General features: G+C 40.4%; 1 protein-coding gene across 1 annotated transcript; it reads right to left on the bottom strand.

The window, feature by feature from the left end:
- Nucleotides 1–19,485: 19,485 nt before the first annotated feature.
- On the bottom strand, nucleotides 19,486–24,161 carry p2ry1 (purinergic receptor P2Y1). Its single transcript, XM_085371262.1, has 2 exons — nucleotides 23,531–24,161; nucleotides 19,486–23,289 (listed from the first exon to the last, which is right to left on the bottom strand). The coding sequence occupies exon 2, from the start codon at nucleotides 23,258–23,260 to the stop codon at nucleotides 22,199–22,201; it is 1,062 nt and encodes a 353-aa protein (XP_085227388.1). The 5' UTR covers nucleotides 23,261–23,289; nucleotides 23,531–24,161; the 3' UTR covers nucleotides 19,486–22,198.
- Between the last annotated feature and the right edge of the window lie 651 nt (nucleotides 24,162–24,812).

The raw sequence follows: 24,812 nt of genomic DNA, 5'->3' as shown, positions 1-24,812 counted from the left end.
ATTCAATTTGCTTGTTATGTCATGACTTCAGCTCTATATAGGTTTGCTATGCAAGCAGCTTATTCCAGTACCTATGTTCTAATTTAGCTTAGCAGTCTCCAGCAGATGTTCCAGGTGTGTCATATGAAAGAGCGACATAACCCAGTGGCCCACAACGAATTTCCATTGAGAAAACCCTCTAGTAGCTGTAGTAATTATTTAGCACTTATTATACATTGCATTGATTGTACTTTTAATCCAGAGATCTTACATTTTACCGTCATTTTTAAAAAGGACCCAGGATCATATTGCTGATTATCTTGTGCTTTGCAATACTCCAAACTGATATAGTATTGATCTGTTACCAAGATCAATACTTGGTAACAGTATTGATCTTGGTAATACTTTAAAGGTACCTTATTTAGGTACCTTTAAAAGTACCTACATAAGGTACTTTTAAAGGTACCTTATGTAGGGGAAGAGCAGTATCATTTATGAGATCATCATCAATTTGCCAATGTATGTATATATATATATATATACATATATACTGTATATATATATATATATATATATATATATATATATATATATATATATATAGAGAGAGAGAGAGAGAGAGAGAGAGAGAGAGAGAGATGGATAGATATATAACACAATTCAGTAGGCAATATACTTAATTGAGATGACAGAAACAAGGTATCGCTCCTATTGCGCTAGTATCAATCTGATATCATTACCAGCATTGATATACTACTATATATTATTGATATTTGGATCAATCCACCCACCTCTTCTAGTTACACCTTTATAATATCCATAATATCTGGAGGACTGTTCTCTCAGCTGAACATCAACAACAATACAATAAGATGTACAGTGACGGGTCTTTAATCTTCACTCCTGCTCCTGTGAGAGTTACAGTAGACTAATTAATATGTATGTAATCATCAAGCTAATTAATGACAGTGAAGTCTCCTCTAACATTTTCACCCAACAGAGACATTTCACAAAACAAGTTTTAGGCTCTAATTTCAAAAGATGGAAAGTGTTACAGCAAAATGTTATTACTTGGTTCTGATGTGGTGTCTATAGCCTCATGACCTTAGTTTAATCATAATTTACTCTTAGTCTCTGTGGCAATGAGTGTGTTTTAATTTAAAAATCCAAATGGTGAAAGATGCCCGTTCACCAACGTCACAGCACTGTGTAATGATTTTCAAAGACTTTATGTGAATAGACTTCAAAGTTAGTCATGTAGCCACAATTGTGACATAAAAACCATCATCCACTGTATTTATATCTTCTTATTATCCACAAAAGAAAAAAAAATGGCAGCAACTCGTAAGGACTACACAGACACTGATTAGAGATTAAATTTCTCACACCTTTGCTGCCACTATTTCTTGCATCTGCTAGTATGCAGGGCTCTCAAGTGAAGTCTAAGACATAATAACATCACCAGTGTTGGGGCTGTTACTCAAAAAAAAAGCAAAAAAAAAAAAGCAGAACCTCAATGTAGCTTTTCATCTGGCCACAATTCACAGGTTAGTGTAATGTGTGAAGTGCAGGAAGAAAGTGATAACGTTTCTTGTCACTTATTGGCTATATTAGTCAAATGAATGGGATTTAAAATCCAATGAGACTCGCAAACTAATTTGCCAGACAAGTTAATCTCATTCAACACCAAATGAAGGTGTCTGACGTCAAGGGTTGTCAAGGATGACTACAGTTCAGTAGTAACTAAACTAAAAAGCATATATCAGCGAGTCATAGCAGTGTCCGTATTACTGATGTTAGTATAACAGTGATAGGAAGGCACCAACCATACCTTCTGTCATCATGACCACGGTCATCATGATTAACATCACGTCACAGGATACAGGTGGTATGTAACATGTGCGGCAAATGACTATTTCCCGCTGTCACATCATATGGTGTTCCAAGAAGTTCTTCATCATTTTCTAAATGCAAAATGTAACAACAGCAAGAATCTTATGTTACCGATGCAACAGCCGTAGTTCTTGACTGCTCTAATGTAGTTCAGAACGTATGGCAGAGGGGCACATACAGACTCTCGTTTAATAAACATTACAATACTCTTGGGTGTAGTAGTTCTTATAAAAAAGGACAATTGCCAGTGAAATGACAAATATGACCTCAACCATGAGCGTAAATTGTGTGAAGCACAAAAGCAGTTTCCTCTTTTACATCACATTCCTGTAAAGAGGCAGGAACACTCCTAACATGAATCGTTCCTAAAAGACTGTTAATGGCTCTACCACTTTTGTCCTATTCCTGAAATGAGGTCAGTGCAATTGTTGAACAAAAATGCATAAAAGGCAAATGGGATCTGTTTTTTTTCCTATTCTCCCCGCATGAGATAATTGAAGAACGTATGCAGTTCAAGTAGTGACTTAATGGTTTGATTAGTAAGTGCAATATGATCACTGAATATCATACGACAATGCATTATAGTACTGCCTTACACATGAGAGATGTGATTATAGTAATGGGTTACTTTAGAACATGTTGAAGCCAATGCTGGTTACCACAATACATATTTTTATGCGTGGGTTGTTAACTAATGACATCATGGCCCCAGCCCTTACCCCAACACTAACAATCTTTTTTCATGATTTTGCAGCAACAAAACAGCTAAAAATGTTTGTCCCTGGACACAAACCTTGAACAATGCTTGAGTAAATGAATAATTCCACAAAGTTAAAAAATAAAAGTCAGATTTATTCATTCATTCAGTATGACTTGAAGCAACTGAGCCTATAAACTCATACTGAAACATTTTTACAGAGAACATAGTGGAGCCAATGGCTGTTTTTTTTTTACAAACAAAGCTTTTCTGCAACCACAGAAGTCACCTCCTGCTGGTAATTGCAGAGAATAGCAGTATAAAGCACTTGGGCTTGGTTTAGGTTCTTAGGATAAATTTTCACACCCAGAGGCTATGTACATCTTTACATTCAGTCTGGATGTGGATGTGTGCTTATCCTCCACATCCTCCTCCTGTTTCTGACCTGGAAACCGAACTACAAAGGCAACGGCTCTACATACATCCACCACGTGATTCCAAGCAGAAAAAAAAACAAGTATTTCTGACAGCTGCAGAAATTATGGGTTCACATTTATGTTTATTTTGCAACAGCCTTGTTTATCTGAATCTACTGATGATGACATTTACATCATATGCACACCAGTGCATGACTTGCAGATGCAGAAAGTATGACACTGATGCAAGATAGGCCGCTTACTGCACAAAGTCATTAATAGATTCCTATTTCAGTTTTAACTGAAACTAACACTGAAACTCAGTAATTGAGGTTTCAGCTGATGCACTATGGAGGTTATAAATCTCTACTTTTCAAAGATTCATCAATATCTGAGTTGTTCAATTGTGATTACAGGTCCAGATCAATCTGTCTCCTGCTTCATAAAACAGAAGAGTGAAAGTGTGTTCTTGATCTAATAGTTTGACAAAAAATAATAAAACATTAACCTCGGCTTTTCTCTAAATATATCAAACATGTACTTAGCAAAGTTTAGCAGCTTGACACTGACTTTTCCCAAAGTTTATAAACAGGTGTTCACACTGATTGCATGTTCCTACAGAATACTGGGTCCAGGCTTTTGGAGACAGCTTTTGCATTTTTTTTGACAACATGTCTTTTCATCTGATCAATATCACTGATTGATGCTAGAAGTGCTGTGGTCAGTGTAGAACCTGTATTTTACAGTATTTTAACAGAATTTTTTGAAGTTGTCTTGGTTTTTGATTTATTTTTGTTGAAATTATAAATGTCTGTTCTGCACTTTCCATCAACAGTTTTGTTTTAATATAAATCTGGGAAAACAGCGTAAACGACACTTGAAGCTACTCAGTTGAAACAAGACTGGGCTGTAATTCTTAACCCTTACAATTTTGCAAATTTGTTCCATATCTATTCAGATGGATTTTAGACCCACAAATGTGGGAAAATGATAGTTTTAGAGAATCTTGAAACCGTAAAAGTGTGTGCAAAGTTCAAAGGGGACCTTGACACTGTCACAATAATTGTCTGTGTTCCCACCACCTTTCCCAGGTTCTCACATACAGGCTGTTGCTGGACTTTGACGGATCAGTGTAACAGGGTAAGAGTCGTATATGGTGCACAGAGGTCAGAGGAAGCCGTGGCACAGACACAAGATGTGTAATAGAGCAGCATGGTGCTTAGCACTGTCACCTAACAGACACAAGGTTTCTGCTTCAAATCTGGGTGCTCCAGCTTCCTCATTCAGTACAAAGACATTCCTGTTGGGTTCAATTTTTACCCTTAACCAGTGAGAGAGATAAAATAATTGAAGTGTACAGAATAAAATGTTGTATGAATGTGTATAGGACTTGTGTGTATGACTTGTAATTAAACACATGTTGAGTAGTCAGTAAGACTTGAAAAACACTATATAAATGTGAATACATTATGTTTGTATCCACAGCGTTAGAAAATAATCTTGTGTTATAAGTTTTAATTAAAGGTGAATTAATATTGGTAATCAAAGATGATTTTAGATTGTAGTTTACATAATAAATACCAGCAATTCCAGAAAGTTGTTTCCATTTTAATTTTCATTTAAATTATTACATTATTAAATCAATAAAAAATCTTTAAATAAAAACATTGAAATTATCATGGTTGTTATGTTTTTGTTACTTAACTAATATGCACTTATTATGGGTGTATTATGGTATTATTATGGGTCAAAACTGACCTGCACCACACTGTGAAGGCATTAAAAGTGAGTAGTATGTAAAGGTTAAATGAAAACCAAAAATACTTTTCCTTAAAGAGTCGTTAGCTCAAAAGCTATGAATAGATGGACCAGAGGATCAGTCTGTCTTACTATTCTGCATTGGCATGCATTATCCAGTGGAGGGCAGCAGACCTACATCCATCCATGTTGATGTGGTGACATTTTGTACATTGAATTAAATGCAGACAAGGAGGAAACCCTCAGATGAGTTATTTGTGAAATTTTAAGTTATTTTACACAAAAAGGAAAAAAAAATGCCCAGGAAAATGTGTGGGAGTTGACATGTTACTGTTATATGATTTGTTGTGATCTGCTATATGATTTTTCTTTTCTTTTTTTTTTTTTTTTTTTTTTTAATGCAAAGATTCTGAAACAGGGGCATATAAAATTCACAAATATACCACAAAAGAAGATTTAAATTTAATATTACTGGATAAGAATTCAGTATTGTCCAGAGGAAATGGAGACAAACGGCTGTTGTGTTCTGTGAAATGCCACTATTGTCACCAGCAATGCCAGAATAGTCTGGAGAAACTGATGGGGCCATTCAATCTGTGACATACAACTTTATAGCTGATCAAAAAAATTAATCAGAAGAGCGCATGAGGATATGTAATCCAGGACAAGGCAGAGGGCAAAAAACAGAGAGGACTGGTAAGCAGAAAGAAGCAGGGTGACAAAGAGAGGGGAGACACAGGGTCTTTCATGCAGACCACAAAGCCGCCCTTTCATGTGTGGAATTTGGCCATCATTAATAATACATACAACTCTATCCAGTTCAGTACAGCTGAGTGCTGGGGGTTAAAGTTTAGGGATGAGAGTCACAGAAGCCATCATCATCACAGTGAAGAGTCTGACATTCCCACTTCCTCAGTGAAGCTGATGGGGGAAGTTCGTTAATAATGAGAAATGCTGTAAGCGAGTATGTTCGCTTCATGGTTTGGAGTTTGAAGGTTGCCTCGAGAGACTGCAGCAGCATTGCAAGTATTCTTGTCATAAACAGATGTCATTCGGGAGAATGTGAAGTCTAAGGTTCAGTGTTGTGGTCAAAAGGAAGCTACTGAATCGCAACAGCGATGCCATTACTGCTGCTGCAAACACAAAGGGAGTAATTCATCTGTTAAAATAAGAGGCACTGTTCCTCTAACCTACTCCAAGCACACAGACACACACACACACACACACACAGTGGAAACGGCTTCGAATAAGCACCAATAAAGTACTTCATATATCTTTACCTTCCGCCAGTGCAGGATGTGCTCGAACAACATTCAAGTTCATACTATGAGAAAATATTTGTGTGTCAAAGGATGCCTGCACTTCAGGATCTTCTTTTTCCTTTTTTTTTTTTTTTTTTTTTAACAATTTCATCTCTAATAGCCAAATAATAGCCTATTTTGGAGCATGGCACAATTTTTGGAATTACATCTTCGAGCAGTACGTTTGCTTTCTTGAGAATCAAAGAAAAGTCAGGACCCCCACCGAACAATGGATATGAAACATACAGTATTTATAAAAACATCACAGCTGAGTGAGCATGGGACATGTTTAACTGTATTTGTCTAGAGATGGACTGAACAATAATAAAAAACCAATGTGGTGTCTAAAAAAAGCAGCTGGTTAAACTTTGGAAATTTAGTTAACCAAGTGATTTCTCACAGATGTTAATCTGGAAATGTTGTTGGACCTTAAATCTGTGGTTCACATTTAGGGTCTGTGGTTCAAGGTGGTTTAAAGGAGAAAAAAAAAACATCTGTTATGATGACAAATGAGAATGCTCGTTTGTTTGCTAATGGTAGCTCTATTTCCACACAGATGGTAACTGATTTCAGAGAAGTGAAAGCAGAGCCAGCAGCAGCTTGTCTAGTACATTATTCTCCAATCAGTCTCCTGTCAAAGACCAGAGGTTTATCCACAGTGTGCATTAGCAAACAACCTGCTGCAAGCTGCTGGCCTCTCAGCTTGACAAGCTCTAGCCAACAAGGGCATAGACCTACCCCATACAGATTTTAGCATCTCTGTTTGTCAAGCTGCATTAATTCAGGTTCCAGAGGCAAGAGCCAACTGCAGCCACAGGATGGGAGATATATAACGGATGGATGCAAACAGATAAGAGACTTTATGACAGAACGCTGTCTGAAATGAAAGAAGAGAGACGATTTTACTTTGATATGTTACAATGGATATTCATTTTTAGATTTCACTTCACAAGCCCTGCCTGATTCCTTGCCCTCAAGGAACACCACTGCTTTGGATGGACTGTTTCTTGACCTGACATTATGACTCCATGCAGTCTTTTCTAATCTTTACTCAAGCCAGAGTTTAAACTTTTCCACTAGACAGACTGTGTGAAATGAATATATTAGAACTGTGATCTTTTTTTTTTTTTTTTTTTTTGCCTGTCCCGTTTGGTTCTTTTGCCATCAGAATTATTGTCTAAAGGCAAAGAAAGATGCCCAACGGATTTACTTTACCAAATTGACCATCCCAGCCTTGCCATAATGGTCCATTTGATTCACCTCTTATTGTTTATTTTATTTTCACTTACTGAATACGGGACAGACTTGACTGGGGGAAAGAAGGAGAGAAAGAAAGAGGGAAAGAGAAACAAGCTGAGAAGAGGGACGGGGAGAAGGGCAAAAAACAAAAACCAACAGAATGGGCAGAAGAAAAAAAAAAGAAAAAGAAAATGCATATATCGATCACCTGGATCACCTGCTGAGAAAGAAAAAAGAAAACAAGCAGAAGAGAACAAGAGTAACAGAATAAACAACATCACAATGATATATGGGAATATGACAGTAAATACTAAATGTTAAACATTATTGTGCAGCACATAAGATCAACAGAACACAGTGTGCTTTGAGGTATAGGAGCCAAAAAGGGTGTAGTTTGTGGGTGTGATCACCCGTGTGTACACCTGTGAGCATGGACGCGCTTGTTTTTTTAAAAGGTTCCTTCATGTAATGATCTGCTAGAGGGTGTGGGGGAGCCACTGCCCCGTCCTCCAGGGCATGAAGCAGGTATGGAGGAGATCAAAACTCCAGACATCCAGAGGCCCCCAGAACACAAGAGACCAAGGAAGACCAACAGAGGGGCAGCTGCGCCACTGTCCCAGAAAGAGCTGAGGAGAGTCCCAGATGAGGGCTCACTCAGCAGCCGCGGAGCAGAAGCCAGGGGGAGTTGCAGTGACGCGCCCGTGAGCTCCGCTGGCAGCCAGCTGTGCCTGAGTGACCGAGCCCCAGGCCGAGAGGCCGGGGGCACCCCACCTCCGAAGTGGCCCGAGCGAGCCCCAGGCTCCAGGCCCCGATAAGCGGCCGCCAAGGAGTGAGCCGGTGTGTACCTGGACGCCCATCCCCAAACACAAAGAACCACCAACGCACTGATGTCTGAGGGAGTCCGCCACTGGCAGGGGAAGTGGTGGTGGGGGGGAGATAGGCCTCCAAACCTCTGCACCCTGGTGACATACCCCTACTCCAAGGCCCTGCATGTGTGGGTGGTTGTGGTGAAGCGGGAAGAGGGAGGCAGCTGGAGATGGGGAGGGAAGGAAGGGAGGGGCAAGTGACCCCTCCCTGGGGCCAGCTCCCCCGCTGACCCCAGTAGGCACCCCCATACTCCGCGACCCGCCAGGGAAAGGGGGCCCAGGCCCATCCAGACCGGGGCCCAGTGCAGCAGCGCCCCCCGGGCCCACAGAGCCCGGGACAGTCCACCCAACCCCACCACAGAGAAAACTGCACCCACCCCACCATCCACTCATCTTCCAGACTACATGAGACAATAGACGCCCAGGCTGAGATCTTCCTCCACCTCTCCTGTATCTCCCCCTCCTGCAGAGAGAGTTCCTGAAGAGCGGAAAGCTCCTGCAAGATGTGATAATCTCACCCACCAGTTGAAGAGCCCCCCAGGTGGCTCGACGCACCGGCGGCACCCTGCGCCAGGGCTGGGCCCCCATGCACCCACCCGCCCACAACCCCGGCAACACACCAACCAGGACCCAAGCCCCCGAGGCCCGGCCAGGGCCCCAGCCCAGAGACGGAGCGCCCCCAGAACCTCACGCCCATCCCGGACCCACCCAGGGGCAGCCAGGCTACCAGGTCAGTAACCCACGTCCGTCAGCACAACCCTGACGGACGTAGCCCCGCTGCACGCAGACATGAGGAAACCGTCACCTGAGAGCCAATAGAGCCCCTAACCGGACATGACCGCTACCCCGGAATGAGCCCCCCAAGGAAGATGCCTCCGGGGAACCCCCCGACGCCCTAAGCCTGTCCCTACCCCCACACCAATCACAACAGTGAAGGCGGGACCAACTATGACCCCCCACCCCCACTAGGTGATGGAGCTGATCAAAGGAGCCCAGAGCAATTGATCTGATGTGGTGGCAGAGGCTGTATCAAGACTGATGTAATCTAATAGATAATTTATATATTTGTTAGAATTAAGATTATTTTTATTTTTCCAGTTCATGAGGACTGTTTTCTTGGCTATGCATAGGGCAGTGAAAACCATATGGGCGATATTCTTTTCTGAAGCGACATTATCTAAGCTGCCCAACAAACACACTAAGGGGGAAGTTGGAATGTTACATTTCAGACACTTTGATAAGTCTTCACATATCTCGCGCCAAAACTTCTGAACTGGTGGACAGAACCAAAGAGCGTGGATATAATTGTCCGGTGAATTGGTTTGGCAGTGTGAGCAGTTGTTGGTAGACGAAAAGCCCATCTTGAACATCCGATGACCTGTATAGTGCACTCTATGTAATATTTTGTATTGAATTAATTGAAGACTGGGATTTCTAATTAGATGAAAGGTTTTTAAGCAAATCTGAGACCAGAAGTTTAGGTCTAAGTTAACTGATAAATCCGCTTCCCATTTTGCAATAGGAAGTGATATTGATTCATCTGTTTTAGAAAGCATTCTGTATATTTTGGATAGTAATTTGGGGGTTTTAAGAGTAAGAAATTGAACCACACTTGGTGGTGTTTGTAGTTCAACTTGACCCGGTTTAAATTTCTTTTTTACAATGGATTTAATTTGTTGATATTCTAAAAATCTTTTCTTGTTGATCCCATATTGTGTAACTAGTCCGTCAAATGAAATAAATTCTGTTCCTTCTAGTATATGTTCTAAATATTTGATTCCTTTACCACTCCAATCTGAAAAGTTTATCATATTATTGTTTTGTAATATGTCAGGGTTGTTCCAGATAGGTGTACGTTTGCATGGGATTAATGAAGACGCCGTCAATTTTAGAAACTCCCACCATGCTGTCAGAGAAGAGCTGATGTTGATGCTTTTAAAGCATTCATGTCGTTGGATGTTTGAGCTGATAAATGGTAGGTCTGAGATCTCTAGATTATTGCAGAGTGCTTGTTCTACATCTAGCCAAGGTTCATCTAAGAGGGTGTGTTTTAGCCATCCTGAGATAAACTGAAGCCTGTTGGCTAAGAAGTAGTGCTGAAAGTTAGGCAGTTCTAGTCCTCCTTTATCCTTGGTCTTTTGTAGTGTTTTTAAGCTTATACGTGGGGGTTTATTTTTCCAAAGGAATTTGGACATACATGAATCTAGAGATCTGAACCAATCTTGTGGCGGTTTAGTTGGGATCATTGAGAATAAATAATTTATTTTTGGTAAGACCATCATTTTTATAGCGGCAACCCTTCCCATGAGTGATATGGGTAGACATTTCCACCTAGCCAGATCATCTTCTACCTTCTTTAAAAGTGGGATATGGTTTAATTTAGTTAGATCTGCAAGCTTGGGAGAAACATTAATACCTAAATATTTTATATTTCCCGATTGCAGTGGTGTAGAAGAGGAATTATGGAGGGAGCAATTAATCGGTAGGACTGTAGATTTTGACCAGTTAATTGAGTAATCTGATATTCTTGCAAAAGAGTTTATCAATTCAATCACCCCAGAGATATTGGTTTGTGAATTTTGGAGAAAGAGTAACACATCATCCGCATAAAGGCTGATTTTATGTTCCACGTTCTTGCATTTTATGCCCTTAATTACTGAATTCTGTCTAATTGCTGCTGCTAGTGGTTCAATAAAAATTGCAAACAGTGAAGGGGAGAGTGGGCATCCCTGCCTGGTGCCCCTCAAGAGACAGAAGCTGGAGGATGTCTGGTCATTTGTTCTGACACAAGCTGTTGGGGAATTATATAATATTTTTAACCAGTTGATGAAAGAGGATCCAAAACCAAATTTGTGTAAAGTTGCAAATAGAAATTTCCAGTTAACTCTTTCAAATGCTTTTTCTGCATCTAAAGAGAATATTGTAGTTTCTAGGTTTTTACTGTATGAGTAGTCTATCAAATTAAGTAATCTGCATGTATTTGTTGATGAGTGCCTACCTTTTATGAAACCAGTTTGGTCAGGATGAATTAAGAGGGGGGTTATTTTCTCCAGCCTCTTTGAGAGAGCTTTGCAGATTATTTTAAGGTCTACATTTATAAGGGATATTGGACGATAGCTTGAGGGATATACAGGGTCTTTGCCTGGTTTTAGCAGGAGATTAATGTTTGCAGAATTCATATTTGATGGAAGTCTGCCCTTTTCTTTGATTTCCAACAACGTTCTGTAGAAAACTGGTGCTAGAATCGACCAGAATTATTTGTAGAATTCTGCAGGAAAGCCGTCTGGACCTGGAGCCTTATCATTGTGCATACTTATCAGGGCTTCCTGGAGTTCACCTGGTGTCAGTGGTGAATCCAGTGCCATTGCTTGAGCATCCAATAATTTTGGAAGAGTTATGTTGTCCAAAAACTGATCAATTTCTTTTTATTTGTTTATTTGTGGTGAACACAATGTTTGTGGTGAACACAATGTTTTATAGAAATCCCTGAAAATGTTGTTTATTTGTATCGGTTCATATACTGTGTTCCCAGATGGATCTTGAACAGCACATATAGTTGTTTTTTCTTTATTTATTTTTAGCTGGTTTGCTAGAAATTGACCGGATTTATTACCATGTTCATAATTTTGTAAGCGTAGTCTTTGTACTAAGAATTTTGTTTTTTATTAATTATCTCATTTAATTCTAGTTTTGTTTTGCGTATTTTGTTCAATGTTTCCTGATCTTTCCTGATCTAGAACTGTGATCTAAATGAAAGACTAAAATCAGTGGTCCCCAGCAATGACTTTATTATCTTACCCCACTCATTTATTTTATAAACCATTCATTTTATAAGCCATCAACCTGCCAGGGACTGCTGATAAAGAAAATAGCCCATGAGGCTAAATCTGGCACATTTCCATAATGGATCCAAGTTCTCATGATAATTAATGGGTATTTACCCCTTAACCAATCAACGTAAAGACTTCATCTATGGGCTTATGGAGTTAAAACCAGTGCTTTTCATTAGCAATCATAACTGTGTAATCACCAAGCCTAACTGCAAAAATCATGGATATCGTGGATTCAGTAGCAACATAGAAGATTAAATTACTTTGTTAAAGGCTTGGACTCATTCAGCCTTTGAGTAAAACTAAAACCTATTTTAGTCTTTTCAGTAAAAAGATAAGTGACCATGAGCCATCATTCACAATGCCAGTACTCTGAAAGTGAAGGCACTAACTGAAAGTCAGCCTTCACTGATTTTATTATCTTCTTCTGTGTTCTTCCTGCTTTCTCATGTTGAAATTTCCTTCTGTAGAAAGGGCAACAGAAATACAAATATCCACAATAAAGCCAGAAAAAAAAGGATATATACAATCAGAAACATAGATATCATGCTGTAATCAATGTTCTAATAAGACCAGTGTCTCAAAAAGGAATAAACCAATTTTGAAGAGACAATCCCAGCTTTATTCGTTTATTCGTCTGCCTACATGTGGATATGAGGGAAAATGTCTATATTTAATATGTATCAGTACGTATATGACCTTAAACCCACTGTCTGCCTGCAAACCTCAGAGTCCAGCAGAAGTGACTCACACAGCAGCCACCCACTGCTATCCTCAGCTAGATCAATATTCATTTGATCAGCTAGTTTGTGTGTCCCGAGGCTAAAACTACATGCAGGTGCACGGCAATTTTTAGTGAGACAAAGGTTTCTGTTCAAACTAGCCTCTGAATAAATCATATCGATGATCATTCAGTCATTGCTGCAGTACCTTAGCTAAGTTTAGCAGGGAATCCAGGACAAGTAGATCACCTTACACACACACACACATTAGTACAGAGAGAATCACAGACATAGGAAACAAAAGTTTGTACAGGAAACTGTGGTATGGTGCACTTTTGTCTTGACGGTCATTTTAAGCAATCGTAGTTTCACTGAAAAATGCACAACTCCTTTTTTTAATGCTTATCACTTCCACTTCATTTTCACTACATCCCCCTTTCACTTCCCTCTGTGAACCAGTGCACTGAGACACTATTTTGTTTTTGAATCTGTTTTTGTCCAGAGAGGCAACTACCCCAGACAAGACATTAACAGGACACCTGTAAAGTGTGTGTGTGTGTGTGTGTGTGTGTGTGTGTGTGTGTGTGTGTGCATGTCCGTGTACGTGCATGTGTGTGTGTGTGTGTTAGTTGCCATTCTTCACCTCGCCTAAACCCAGACCATTAATCATTTGAAGACATTCGATGGCCACTACACTCTCATACTGGCACCACATGAAGCCTACACAGACATCTGTGAACACAAACAAACACACACACTGAACTGCTAGGATTAATAGGGTGAGGCAGCCAAGCAGCACAGGATAATAGAATCTCAACAACAAGGCTGGAGGGAAAGAAAAAAGAGGAAAGGAGAAATAGGGGGAGGCATCTGGAGACAGAGTGACTAATCACTGTACGACATTGAGAATGGAAAGGGGAGAATATAGGCAAGTTAGAGAGGTCATGGGTGAAACGGGGAATATGAAAGCAGGTGTTGTATATAAAAACTGTACGTTTTATTGCAATTTTGTGCCTTTCTTCGATTAACGTTTGCCCCTTTAAGATGTGGGCAGGTGCTGATGCTTCAGTTTTAGAGGGCAGAATGTTTCATCAGCTGTTTTCTTGAGAGGAGAATGCACTTGAAGCTGATTGTTTCTTTCAGCTAATGGAGAATGGGTACAGAGTGCAGATGCAGAGAGTGGATGCATCTGTGCATGGGCTTGTTCATATTTGAGTGTGTGTGTGTGCGTGTGTGTGTGTGTGTGTGTGTGTGTGTGTGTGTGTGTGTGTGTGTGTGCTGTGCATGGGCTTGTTCATATTTGAGTGTGTGTGTGTGTGTGTGTGTGTGTGTGTGTGTGTGTGTGTGTGTGTGTGTGTGTACCTAGAGCTGAAAGAAAGTATGTTACAAATCAAAAGTAAAATAGGTGGTGCGAGAAGACCAAAAAAAACCATTACACACTATTTTCTGGCTGACTTATTTTCTTAATTTCTAGCTAGCTGCTGAAGCCTTATCTTCATGTGGGTTTAATGGGGAATGACAGGACCTTCCCTTAGTACATTTTACACTATAAACACACCTAAACCAATAGTGCTGTAGTAATAAAAGCACAACGCACCCAAGAGTCACCTGCTAAGCACGCAAGGAAAGACACTCCTCCCTTGGGAGACTTCATATCTGTGGTTGATCAGTAATAGGCCAAGATATGCTACACATGGTGACTGGGTACAAAAGTACTGTCAGTGTGCACGTTTCTGAGAAACAGCTACACATACCATAAGTATGTGTTAAATGAATGAGGCGCTAAATTAAAAGAACTCTGAACTCATTAAGTCGGAAGAAGCTAAATCAAAAATACAAAGGCAAAGTAAAATACCAATTAACACTATGTGTCAGGCTCAGAAGGGATCTGCAGTCGCTGCTTTTTCATGAGTGTTTTCAAAGCTGCCGTTGCTAATTAGATTCTAAAGAACTTTGCAATGTTTAAAACTATATTTATTCAAAATTTGATGAATTGTCATTGGACTTTTTTTTGTTTTGCTTTGCTGAAGCTGAAATTTGCAGGATATAGTATTGTCCCACCTACCCTTTTGCATTTGCATCACATGGGAAATGAGAAATAATTCGTTTGGCGTAGGTGTGGAAGCTGCCTGGATTAAGGGTGCTGTTTACTCTGAATTCACCCGACTTTTTCCTTTTTCAATTCCCATCCTGTACAGCAGGAATGGAAGAAATCAAATGGACTATAACATGGAGCTGGCAGGCAAAAGACATCTGTATTTTCAGTTGAACCATCCATACATTTTTGCCGTAAGGCAACTGTGCTAACCACTGTGCTGCCCACTTGAACCTTGGTCAGGTAAAAGAAAAGTTAAGGGCTCCAGCACAAGTGGGACAAGACTTCTGTTCATTGCTCACCGCGGCAAGATGAGGGCCTGCTATTAAATCATTCAGAGTTAGGAGCAAGCACAAACAGAAAAAGTGTGTTAAAGATGTAGTTCCTCGGGCACCTGGAGAGAACATATATTAATTACACATATTAATTATTAATTAAAGGAAAAGACTGAATATAAGGATTTATTAATCCTATTATTCTCATTTCAACACACGCTCCAACTGTATACAGCTTGCAAAAAGAACAGTGTAATGGTTAACAGATTTTCTTGTCAATTTGTTTGATTCAGGCCAGAGACACAAATCCTCTTTGGGTTTGTGTCAGGAAGGGCATCTGTTGTGAAATGAAACATGCGCACAAGCCACTTGCTGTGGTGACCCTTTGTGACAAGGGAGCTGCTGAAAGTAGCCTTTTTAGGTGATGTAAGGCTTTATTTATTTATTTATTTATTTATTTATTTTAGGTAAAATACTGTACAGAAAAAAATAAATTAAAGTCATGACCTTAGGATATGAACTCGTGGCAAAAGCCCTGAACGTCAATGCCCTGACCCAAGCTTTAGGGTGAAATTTTAAGAGACTCCTAACAAATAACCATTTGTGGTCATCTTGCAAGAGTCACCATAATATGATGGATGCTCTTAGAAGCCATGTGATGGCCAAGACATGACTCGTCAGCTTCTGAATATTTTCTACTTCTAAATAAAAACAATTCTGAATAAATTCAGGAAGCTCCTAATTTCCATTATTCACCTGCTCTGTATAGTACTGTGAATTGAGTTCACAGGAGTGTACATATGCAAAACACATGAAGCAGATAAACAGGTTGTAAAACCAAAAGCCAGAGTTATTTTTAGGCTAATTTAGACTCAGAGAATTCCACATCAAGCATTTTCGACACTGTCCAAAGAAAGAAAATCCAATAAACAGGTACAACTAACAAAACTGTGGTGACAAATACAAAGGAAGTAAGACACATGGACAACTAAAAAAGGAAAAGACTGAGTATAATTACAAAGATAACTAAGTGTGGGAAAGACTCGGGTAAAATTAAGGTCAGAGAAAGGAAGGGAGGAAAGGGATATAAAATAAAACAGGAAGTACAGTGCTGGCATGTACACGAATTCAAACACACAGTCTTCATGTGATTCACACATCAGGAAACACAGAAGATAAAGAGATAGGGAAACATCAGAAAAGAACCAGAAACAAATTATGGAGCACAGCAAAGTAAAGGGTGTAAATTAGAGCATATCAATGACTTGCTCTAAAATCCAGTTTTTCCATACACAGAAGCTTTTTTCCATTTCTGCTAATACACACACTAGCCCACTGTAAATATGGAAGTGTGAATGTAATCTGCTGGAACATAAACTTTGATTTTGAGAGATTTATCATCCATCCTTCAGCAGGGCAATGAGCAGACTGATAGGCTGCCAGCTAATAAAAGCATTAGACTCTCAGTAGAGTGCATAGCTCAACATCCTTTAGAGGAGTTTCACAACTTACGGACAAGCTGCAGGCAAAAGGAAGCCAGTTTTATATTCTTCCTTTATTACAGCAGGCCGTAGCTGTAGCTAAGTTAGCTGTAACTCTTAATTTTATTCCTTTTTTTTTCTTTTACATGTGAATGTTCAGTGATTCCATTAAAAGTAGCTATTGCTGAAGGCTTTGCTATCTTTTTCACGTTATAAAAAGCTCTTGGCTTTCTATAATTCATAGTAATTTCAGGGTGTATTTGGGAAAACACATCCTATCTTTCAAGAAAAGGGCACCAGACATTAAACAACAGACAAATGCTGTGAATGGAAGACCAGAGCAGCAGAACATGCACGAGCCTCTTCGGTTATTAATCTAATATGTTATTAAGCAAGCCTTTGTTTCTTCTGTTTGTAGCCCTCCCCTGCCTCATCCTTAAGTAATATCCTGTATGTATACTGTTATATGGAGTTAATAAAGTGCCTTCAGGTACCCTTTTCTATCTTGTGTTTCTTGCCTGTTTTTCTCCTTATGTTTTTATGTCTCCACAACACATTTTGTATCTCCTCAGTTCTCACCTTCTTGTTCTAACACCTTACCTTATCTTTTCTCGTCCCTATATTCCCAAGCAGTAGAAGCCCTTTAATTTAACCTCAGTTCATTTTGCAAGGATACTTCCTATCTCATAACTCTTATCAGACAGTCCAGCCTTTCTCTGCACTGTCTGACAGCGCTATCATCACCCAGCGCTACTAGGCCCTCAGCAAAACTGCATCTTTTGATATCGGTTAAAAGGGAGCTGACTTTCCTTCTTAGGGTTTCTCTTATTTGGGGATAAACTGCTTGATGGGCAAATTTTTACCCCACTGTACAGAATCAAAGGCGCGGGTTTGTGGATGTTAGCCAGTGAGACAATCGTTCAAGCTGAATGATGACGATGCCAAGAAGCGGCAGAAAATCAACAAGAAGCGAGACAAGAGTGGCTGCAGAGATATTGATCATAAACCTTATGACAGCAAAAATATGACAGCCCTTCCTCTGCCTCACACACCCCCTCACACACTTGCTGCTCCAGCCTGATCTAATTTTTCCACATCTTATATGCAATAACACACTTCTATGAATGGTACTGGCTGCAGTCCAAGCCATACGCATTTGTGGTAAGTGTTTAGAAAAACACTGAGCTACCACAGAGTATAAAATTCTGAAAGTCCCCATTCATTGCTGTGCATATTCCATATGCTTATTCCAATATGCTCACTTCAGCTGCATTTCTCCACCTATTCCAGGAGGAGATAGGCTGAGATCTGACAGGGAGAGAGAAAGAGAGAAGGACAGCACCCAGCAGCTGGAAACACAACACTATGTCACGTAACAATCATATTATGCGATAATTACTGGTGCATTCTTATCTAAGCGGCAGTTTAATCTTTCAGCCATGTATGGAGGAGCAAATTTTTCCAATATTTTATGCACTGTTGGCTGGTTTAATTTGCTGGATAATTTTACATACTCCATATCAGTCTGTAATTTTAGCATCCAAAAGATAGCTGTGGACTTTTGGTACTTAATGTAGTTGGTTTATTTCACTGTTTACAAATGCTTATAATATGTGGACTGTAACACAGCTTATTTCTCTAGCTGACTTTCCCAGGTAAAAAAAACAACAAAAAACAACAACAAAAAAACATGGATCCATGATGCAAACCTCCTGTTCTGCCGCATCCCAAACGCGCTCTATTGGACCAAGAATTTTCAGATGATTTGAGCTTCGTGACATAGTGTGTTATCATTCTGGAAGCAGCCATTAGAAGATGGGTACATTGTGATGAGAAAGGAATAGTCATAGTCAGCCACAACACTCAAGTAAGCTTTGGGGCGAGGTGAATGATGATAAACTCGTACTGAGGGGTCCAAAGAGAGCTAACAAAATATCCCTCACACTATTACACCCACTCCAGCAGCTGAACCACTGATACAAAGCAGGATGGATCCATGCTTTCATATTGTTTGTGCCACATTGTCACTTTACCATTTAACGGTGCAGTACCAGGCAATGTTTTTCCCAACCTTCTGTTGACTAATTTTAGTGATCTTGTGTAAATTGTAGCTTCAATTTCATGTTGTTTCGAGGGACTCTTCTTCATTGTACCAAGTGCTTACTTGCCTTCCTTATCAGCACAAAACAGTCAGGCCATTGTCTTCTGACCTCTGACATCAACAAGGCCTTTTCACCCAGAGAACGGGATATTTTCGGATCATTCTGTGGAAATCATGGCACTATCACTCTGCCTGACGTACAAGTAAACACTTATACCTGTAATACTTCTAATCTTTTTTCAACAGTAGCAAAGCAAGTTCAGGTTGATACCCGACCTCCAAAGTGTCATCTTAGTTGGGATATCATAAATACACACACGCATTGGCAAAAGGCATGCTGGTTTGCATTTGGGCATGCAACAACAGCTTCAGTCCTTTCACAGGTATGCTGATTGCCAATGAGGTGTGAACTTTCCCTACCTGTCCAGCAGTGTTTTGTCTGGTGTTAGAGTGAGGGTTCTTCTTTCTCAAGCACGCTGCTGGCTCATATGGGTGTGGTTAATGGGAAATTTTCCATGAATTGTTTTCTTTTCTTTTTGTTTGTTTGAAGTCTAGGATAATATCCAAAATGTGTCAACGCAGTCTGACTTTACCAAATAAGTGCAATAAATTTTACCACTGTTCTGCTGTGTGGTAGGTCGATGACTGATAGGAGCAAGTAAACACATGTTAATATCAAAGCACATCAGTATCAGCACTGCAGCGCTGTAACCAAGAGTCACATAACGAAATGTTTTTATAACATATTTACTTGGCTGCAGGAGCAGGAAAACGCATAACTGGTTGCATGACTTTTCTTGCAACTGCTCCATGTTCTGCACAAACAAACAGTTTCATGCTTGTAAAAAGCACTTGAAGCTTTCCAGAGCACTTAAATCGTCCCAGAAGTGCAGTGTTTTCTATAAGGTTTTGTGCACGTGTCTTGTAATATGTTACTATTCAATATCATGAGGCTTTTTTAGAGTTCACTGATAACACAGAAAAAATTGGAAACTTATGTAAACAGAAGTTCATATTGCCTTGTGGTTATTACAGCACTGTCACATGACGTGAATGCAGCCACTACAATTTGTAACCTAACCACAGCCTTCTCCTGATTGTTTGTATCACAGGACCACACACTGACATTTTGATTGCATTTGTTGTTTTGCGGTTAGGGATAGTTTTTGGCTAAAGCGGACAGTGCCCCCTGTGATGGATATGGATCCTGTGCCAGGTCCCACTGTAAATCTGTGGAACAAAGTTGTGTGTTTTTGTTTGGCTGTCTTGACTGTGATTACTCTGTGGGCCCTGTACCACCAACAGGGTTCTCTAGAAAAACAAACACAAATTTTCTTTCTCCGCAACTCCCATTACTCTTTACACTTGATTCTTCCTTCTGTTGTCCTCCGTCTTCCCAACAATTATTCAACTAACATTCTGCCTCAGGGTAGTAAAGTAAAGAAAAGGTTATTTTTTTTCTGATTCTAAATTCAGAAACAAGAGAGGAAGATGTTGGAGAAAAAAGGTGAAAGGTGGCTAAGATGGGAGGGAAGAAGCACTGGCAAGCATCCCAACTGTTTGCAAGTCAAGATTTGACACCCATGCGCAAAAGCACTGATGTTGGCAAGATATCCTGCTTTGGCTGAATTTAACCTTCCTTCCATGTGCATGCAAACAGTAGCTGCTTTTGAAAATTAAAACACCACTACCTAACAAACCAAAATAAAGGCAACAACAGCCACTCACTGGAATAAGGTCTTCATTGCCTTCAGGCTGTCTCATACAGACACACGCACAAACAGCGAATACATACACACACACATTTGCAAAGGCCAGATATGCAGTTTGCACCTCAAAGCCAGGAAATCAAAAGCCGTTTGTATTCACGGGCGCTGTGTGGAGGAAGAGGGTTGGTTGCTTTCCTGTGCCCGCAACACTGCACCGCCGCCGGGTCCTGGCGACAGCTTCACACCCCTGTCTGCTTCAATGGGTCTGTGGCATTGTGACGGACACAAAGGAAGTCTTAGGATAAGCCAGGAGGAAAAGGTGCCACTCTTTATTCCTGACTCGTCCCCTCATTTCCTCCTAGCTGTGCTAAAAGAGAAAGTCAAGAGCAGTGATGAAAACAAGGGGGAGCAGCGAGAACAGAGCTCTGCACGAATGTCTCCAAAACAAGTGGCGTTTGTTCTCTCACACCTCTGCGAACATTTAAGCGAGGGTGCATGCAGCTGGTACAAACATGGTGAAATTATACAAGTGCTTATAAATTGTCGACTGTAAATACAAAGATGTACTGACACAGATATGTGTGGCCCCGTATCTCCTGTATAACTAATTTACTTCCTTCCTTGACACTTATAAATGACCACATTACAGATTTACAAAGGAAGTACAGACAGCAAACATTTACACAGACCAGGGTAAAATATATACCGATAATTTCTCCAGAATGTTTACAACAGATACACAACAGAAGTGATTATCTGCCAAAACTCGGACACAGTGCACCAGTTACTTTGAGGTATCTCATACAAAAAAATCTTCAATATGCGGATTGAGTCACGAAGCAGGTTATAAAGTATGTGCGTTTATGCGTTTAGATCATTTAAAAGCTGATAGTCTTTATTTTGTAATATACACTCGAGTACTCAGAACCTGTTCTGGTGATTCAGTCTGATGATACTGATAATGGATTTTGATAGTAGGCTCATGTATGAAGATCTGCACTAAAGATAGCGACAGTTAAAAACACAAAACTAATCTGGAACATCACAATATTCTGCATAGTCCACCTAAGAGAAACAAAGATATTATTTTTAGTATCATATACACAAAATACTGTCATTATTTTAGTAGGTAAAAGGAGTGAAAGCTTGCGGTAACAGAGCCGTTGGAGACCTTCACCTCAGAGCTGTCAGAATGAAAAAGTAGTTGACCACATTTCACACCCCTTCAGTAATGGATGTAGAAAGAAAGGAGGAGGGATAGATAGCCCTCTAAAGGGAGAGGTCCCAATTGTAGTGCATTACAATGTCTGTATGGCACATCCATGCAGCAATCTCAGGTTCAGTGCATTTAGTTTTTTCCTCTAAAGGAAAAAAAACATCATCCCATGTCCACTTCCTTAGGCACAAGCTCTTAGGTGTTCAATAGCTATTGATTATTAAACATCAGCTTGTGAATAGAAAATGTGCTTCTAAGTCCTATTTTTACTGAACAAATAAATGAACAGGTTTTTAGTGCCTGTAGGAAAACCTATTTCCCCGAGCCTGGTTCATCACAATGATTACTAATGATAAGAAAGAAGAGTGATTGCTCTAACATTTAAAGTACAATACAAGTACAGGACGATACAGTACAGTAGCTTATCAATATCAACAGGCTGCAAGCAAGCGATATTTATCACAGGGTTAAAATGACTATTTATCCTAGTTTTATAAACTGTTGTCCAATGAATTCTACATACAGTGTTCAGGCCACACACACTGCATTTATTTCTGCCAAGTCCAAAATGTTTTCTAAAGCTAAAAGAGATCCACAACCTGGTACACACAGGTATTTCGTTACAGCCTCCGGCCCCCATTCTCCACATACTCAGTTAGGCTGTTAAGCGCTGCTTCATCACTCTTTGATTGAAGGACATTCTCTCCTTTCCTCGAAGTCTTTTTAGTGGCCCGTGACAGCTTCCTCCTGAAGGTGTCTCCAGCCAGGAAGTACAGAATAGGATCCACACAGCTATTGAGGCTGGCCAGACCCCGCGTCACCTGATAGGTGGCATAGACGCGGTTATTAAACTCACACATATCAGGGGTTTGGAAGTACAGCCTGGCCCTCATGTTGAGGTTCTTCATCACATGGAAAGGCAGGTAGGAGACGGCAAAGACTGCAAGCACTATGATAACTAGGTGAATGGATTTCTGCCGCAGAGGCGCATTGTTCATCTCATTGCAGATTAATGCTTTGACAATCATGCCATAGCAGCAAAAAATGACAATAAATGGGATGCAGAACCCAAACACCGTCAAAGTCATACTGTAGATGAAATACCCCGGCAACTCGTCCACTGTGGTGGTGTCGTAACAAGTGGTTGCGTTACGCTTTAAGCCAGTCCGGGAATAGTAAAGGATGGGGGACATGCTGATAACAACCAAAACCCACACCAGTGCACTGGTAATAACTGCATTTTTCTTCTTCAGTCGACCCAGAGACTTGAGCGGGTGCACCACCCCAGTGTACCTGTGAACACTGATGCAGGTCAGAAACAGAATACTCCCATAAAGATTCACATGGAATATAAAGCGCTGCAGTCGGCACAGAACGTCCCCAAATATCCAGTCTGTTTTGTTGAAGTAGTAGAAGATGAGGAAAGGCAGTGAGAGGACGTAGCAAAAGTCAGCTAATGCCAGGTTGAACATGTAGACAGAGATGCTGCTCCAGGGTCTCATATGGCAAACAAACATCCAAATGGCCAAGCTGTTGCCCACCAGTCCAGTAATGAAAACTAGGATGTAAACAGTGGGCAGGTAATAGAACTGGAAACCTGTCTTGGTGAGGGAACATCCTCTTGTGTGGTTATGAAGCTCTGTCACATTCATTAGAGAGGTCAAGTTCAAGTCTGTGGTCATGGTGTCAGGGGCAGTGGAACGTCCTTTCACTGCATGAAAGCAAAAGACACATGAGTAAATATTTAGTATCAGTTGAACTAATCTGTTTTTCACACGCTATAGGCTGGCTGCTTTGTTTAAAGATGACCTACGCCTGAATTCAAAAAGCAGTTGTGCGCACACTTGGCATTCAATCGCTTAATTTAGCAGAATTCCTACAGTCCGACAACCACTTGTGACTGAACACACACGGAGCGAGCGGGAGAGTGACAGGCACATTACGGCACTCACCGTTGAGGCTGAGTTGTATTCCACATTCCTGAAGCCTTCACAGTTGGACAGATTTCAGTCAACACGCTGACGGGGCGTCACGAGCTGTCAGGTATTCCTTCCGTCTCCTTCCAGTAATGGAAATTGATTAAAAGTTGCGATTTCCTTCGGGCTGGCGCTGATACACTTTAAGGGAGTGGAAAATCTGCTGTCTGTTCGTCACGCGGGACGACGATTTCCCACAACAGCGGCAGTGGGACGCAACTGAGACAGCTGCAGGCTCTGGCATGAAGAGCAGAAAACAGGATCCGTAAAGAGAAAGGAGGCTCTTTACGCGCGAGAGGGGAGGTGCGCACACACAAAACCACCGCACGGTTCCCAAACGCATTTTCTGCTGCTCCCGCCTCCTCCTTAATCCGAAAGGCGTGCGACAATTCATTCTAAAGAAACATGCCTATAAATAATCGCCTTTGTTCACCTTTGTTAACAATTGATTGTTATGCTAGTTAAACTCACTTGCTTACAGTTGGAGTCCGTTTCAGTTGACGTCCCTGCTGTTAAAATATAACCTACGCAGATCTTAGATTTTATTTAGCTGTAGATTCGTCTAAGTCTAGACTCACAAAGCAAAAAGTTCCCTAAATAACAACACTGTTTTTCAATTTGACATCTAGTGGGAAATGTTAACTATAAGAAGATAAATCAAGGTGATTATCTATTCAAAATATTCCGAAAGTTATTATTGCTCGGCGGTAATCGAAGAAAAACAAATACTATTTAAGTGGGAAGTGGGCAGATTCCTCATTTACTATAGTGATTTGTCATATTTATGGGTTTGTCTTTGCAGCTCTTATTTTGCACGTTCCTGCACCATTACTGTCAAAGCTTAGACAAAATAAAGGCACTCCTGGACGCCTCCTGGATGATCAGTTCGTGTCTCCTGAAAAGCTGAGACAGACAGCTGGATGTGTGCAACATTGCCAAGGACAAACCAGACACTGGCAGAGACATGGAGAGGCTGGTGGAGAATAGTGAAGGCTGTGCAATGACGGAGCCAAAGGTTAAGTTAATTTAGCTGCGATGCCAAACATCTTAAAAATGGTGGAAAATGCAGCGAGCCAAGATTCAAACAATAATCTAATGGATGGTATTAATAAGACAGACAATAAATGGCCACCATTAACTTGGACGAAGATCTATCAGTGGATAAAAGATAAGGTAAAGTTCACCCCCCCCCCCCCCAAAAAAAAAAAAACCAAATAAAGAAAGAAATAAATTAATAAAATAAATAATAATAATAATA

The sequence above is a fragment of the Diplotaxodon limnothrissa genome, linkage group LG14 (genome assembly GCF_057381915.1).
Source record: "Diplotaxodon limnothrissa isolate DT_005_m linkage group LG14, D_limnothrissa_male_GT1.1, whole genome shotgun sequence".
NCBI classification, from domain to species: domain Eukaryota; kingdom Metazoa; phylum Chordata; class Actinopteri; order Cichliformes; family Cichlidae; genus Diplotaxodon; species Diplotaxodon limnothrissa.
Note: the sequence above shows the minus strand (reverse complement) of the source record. Positions and strands in the feature narration are given on the sequence as shown.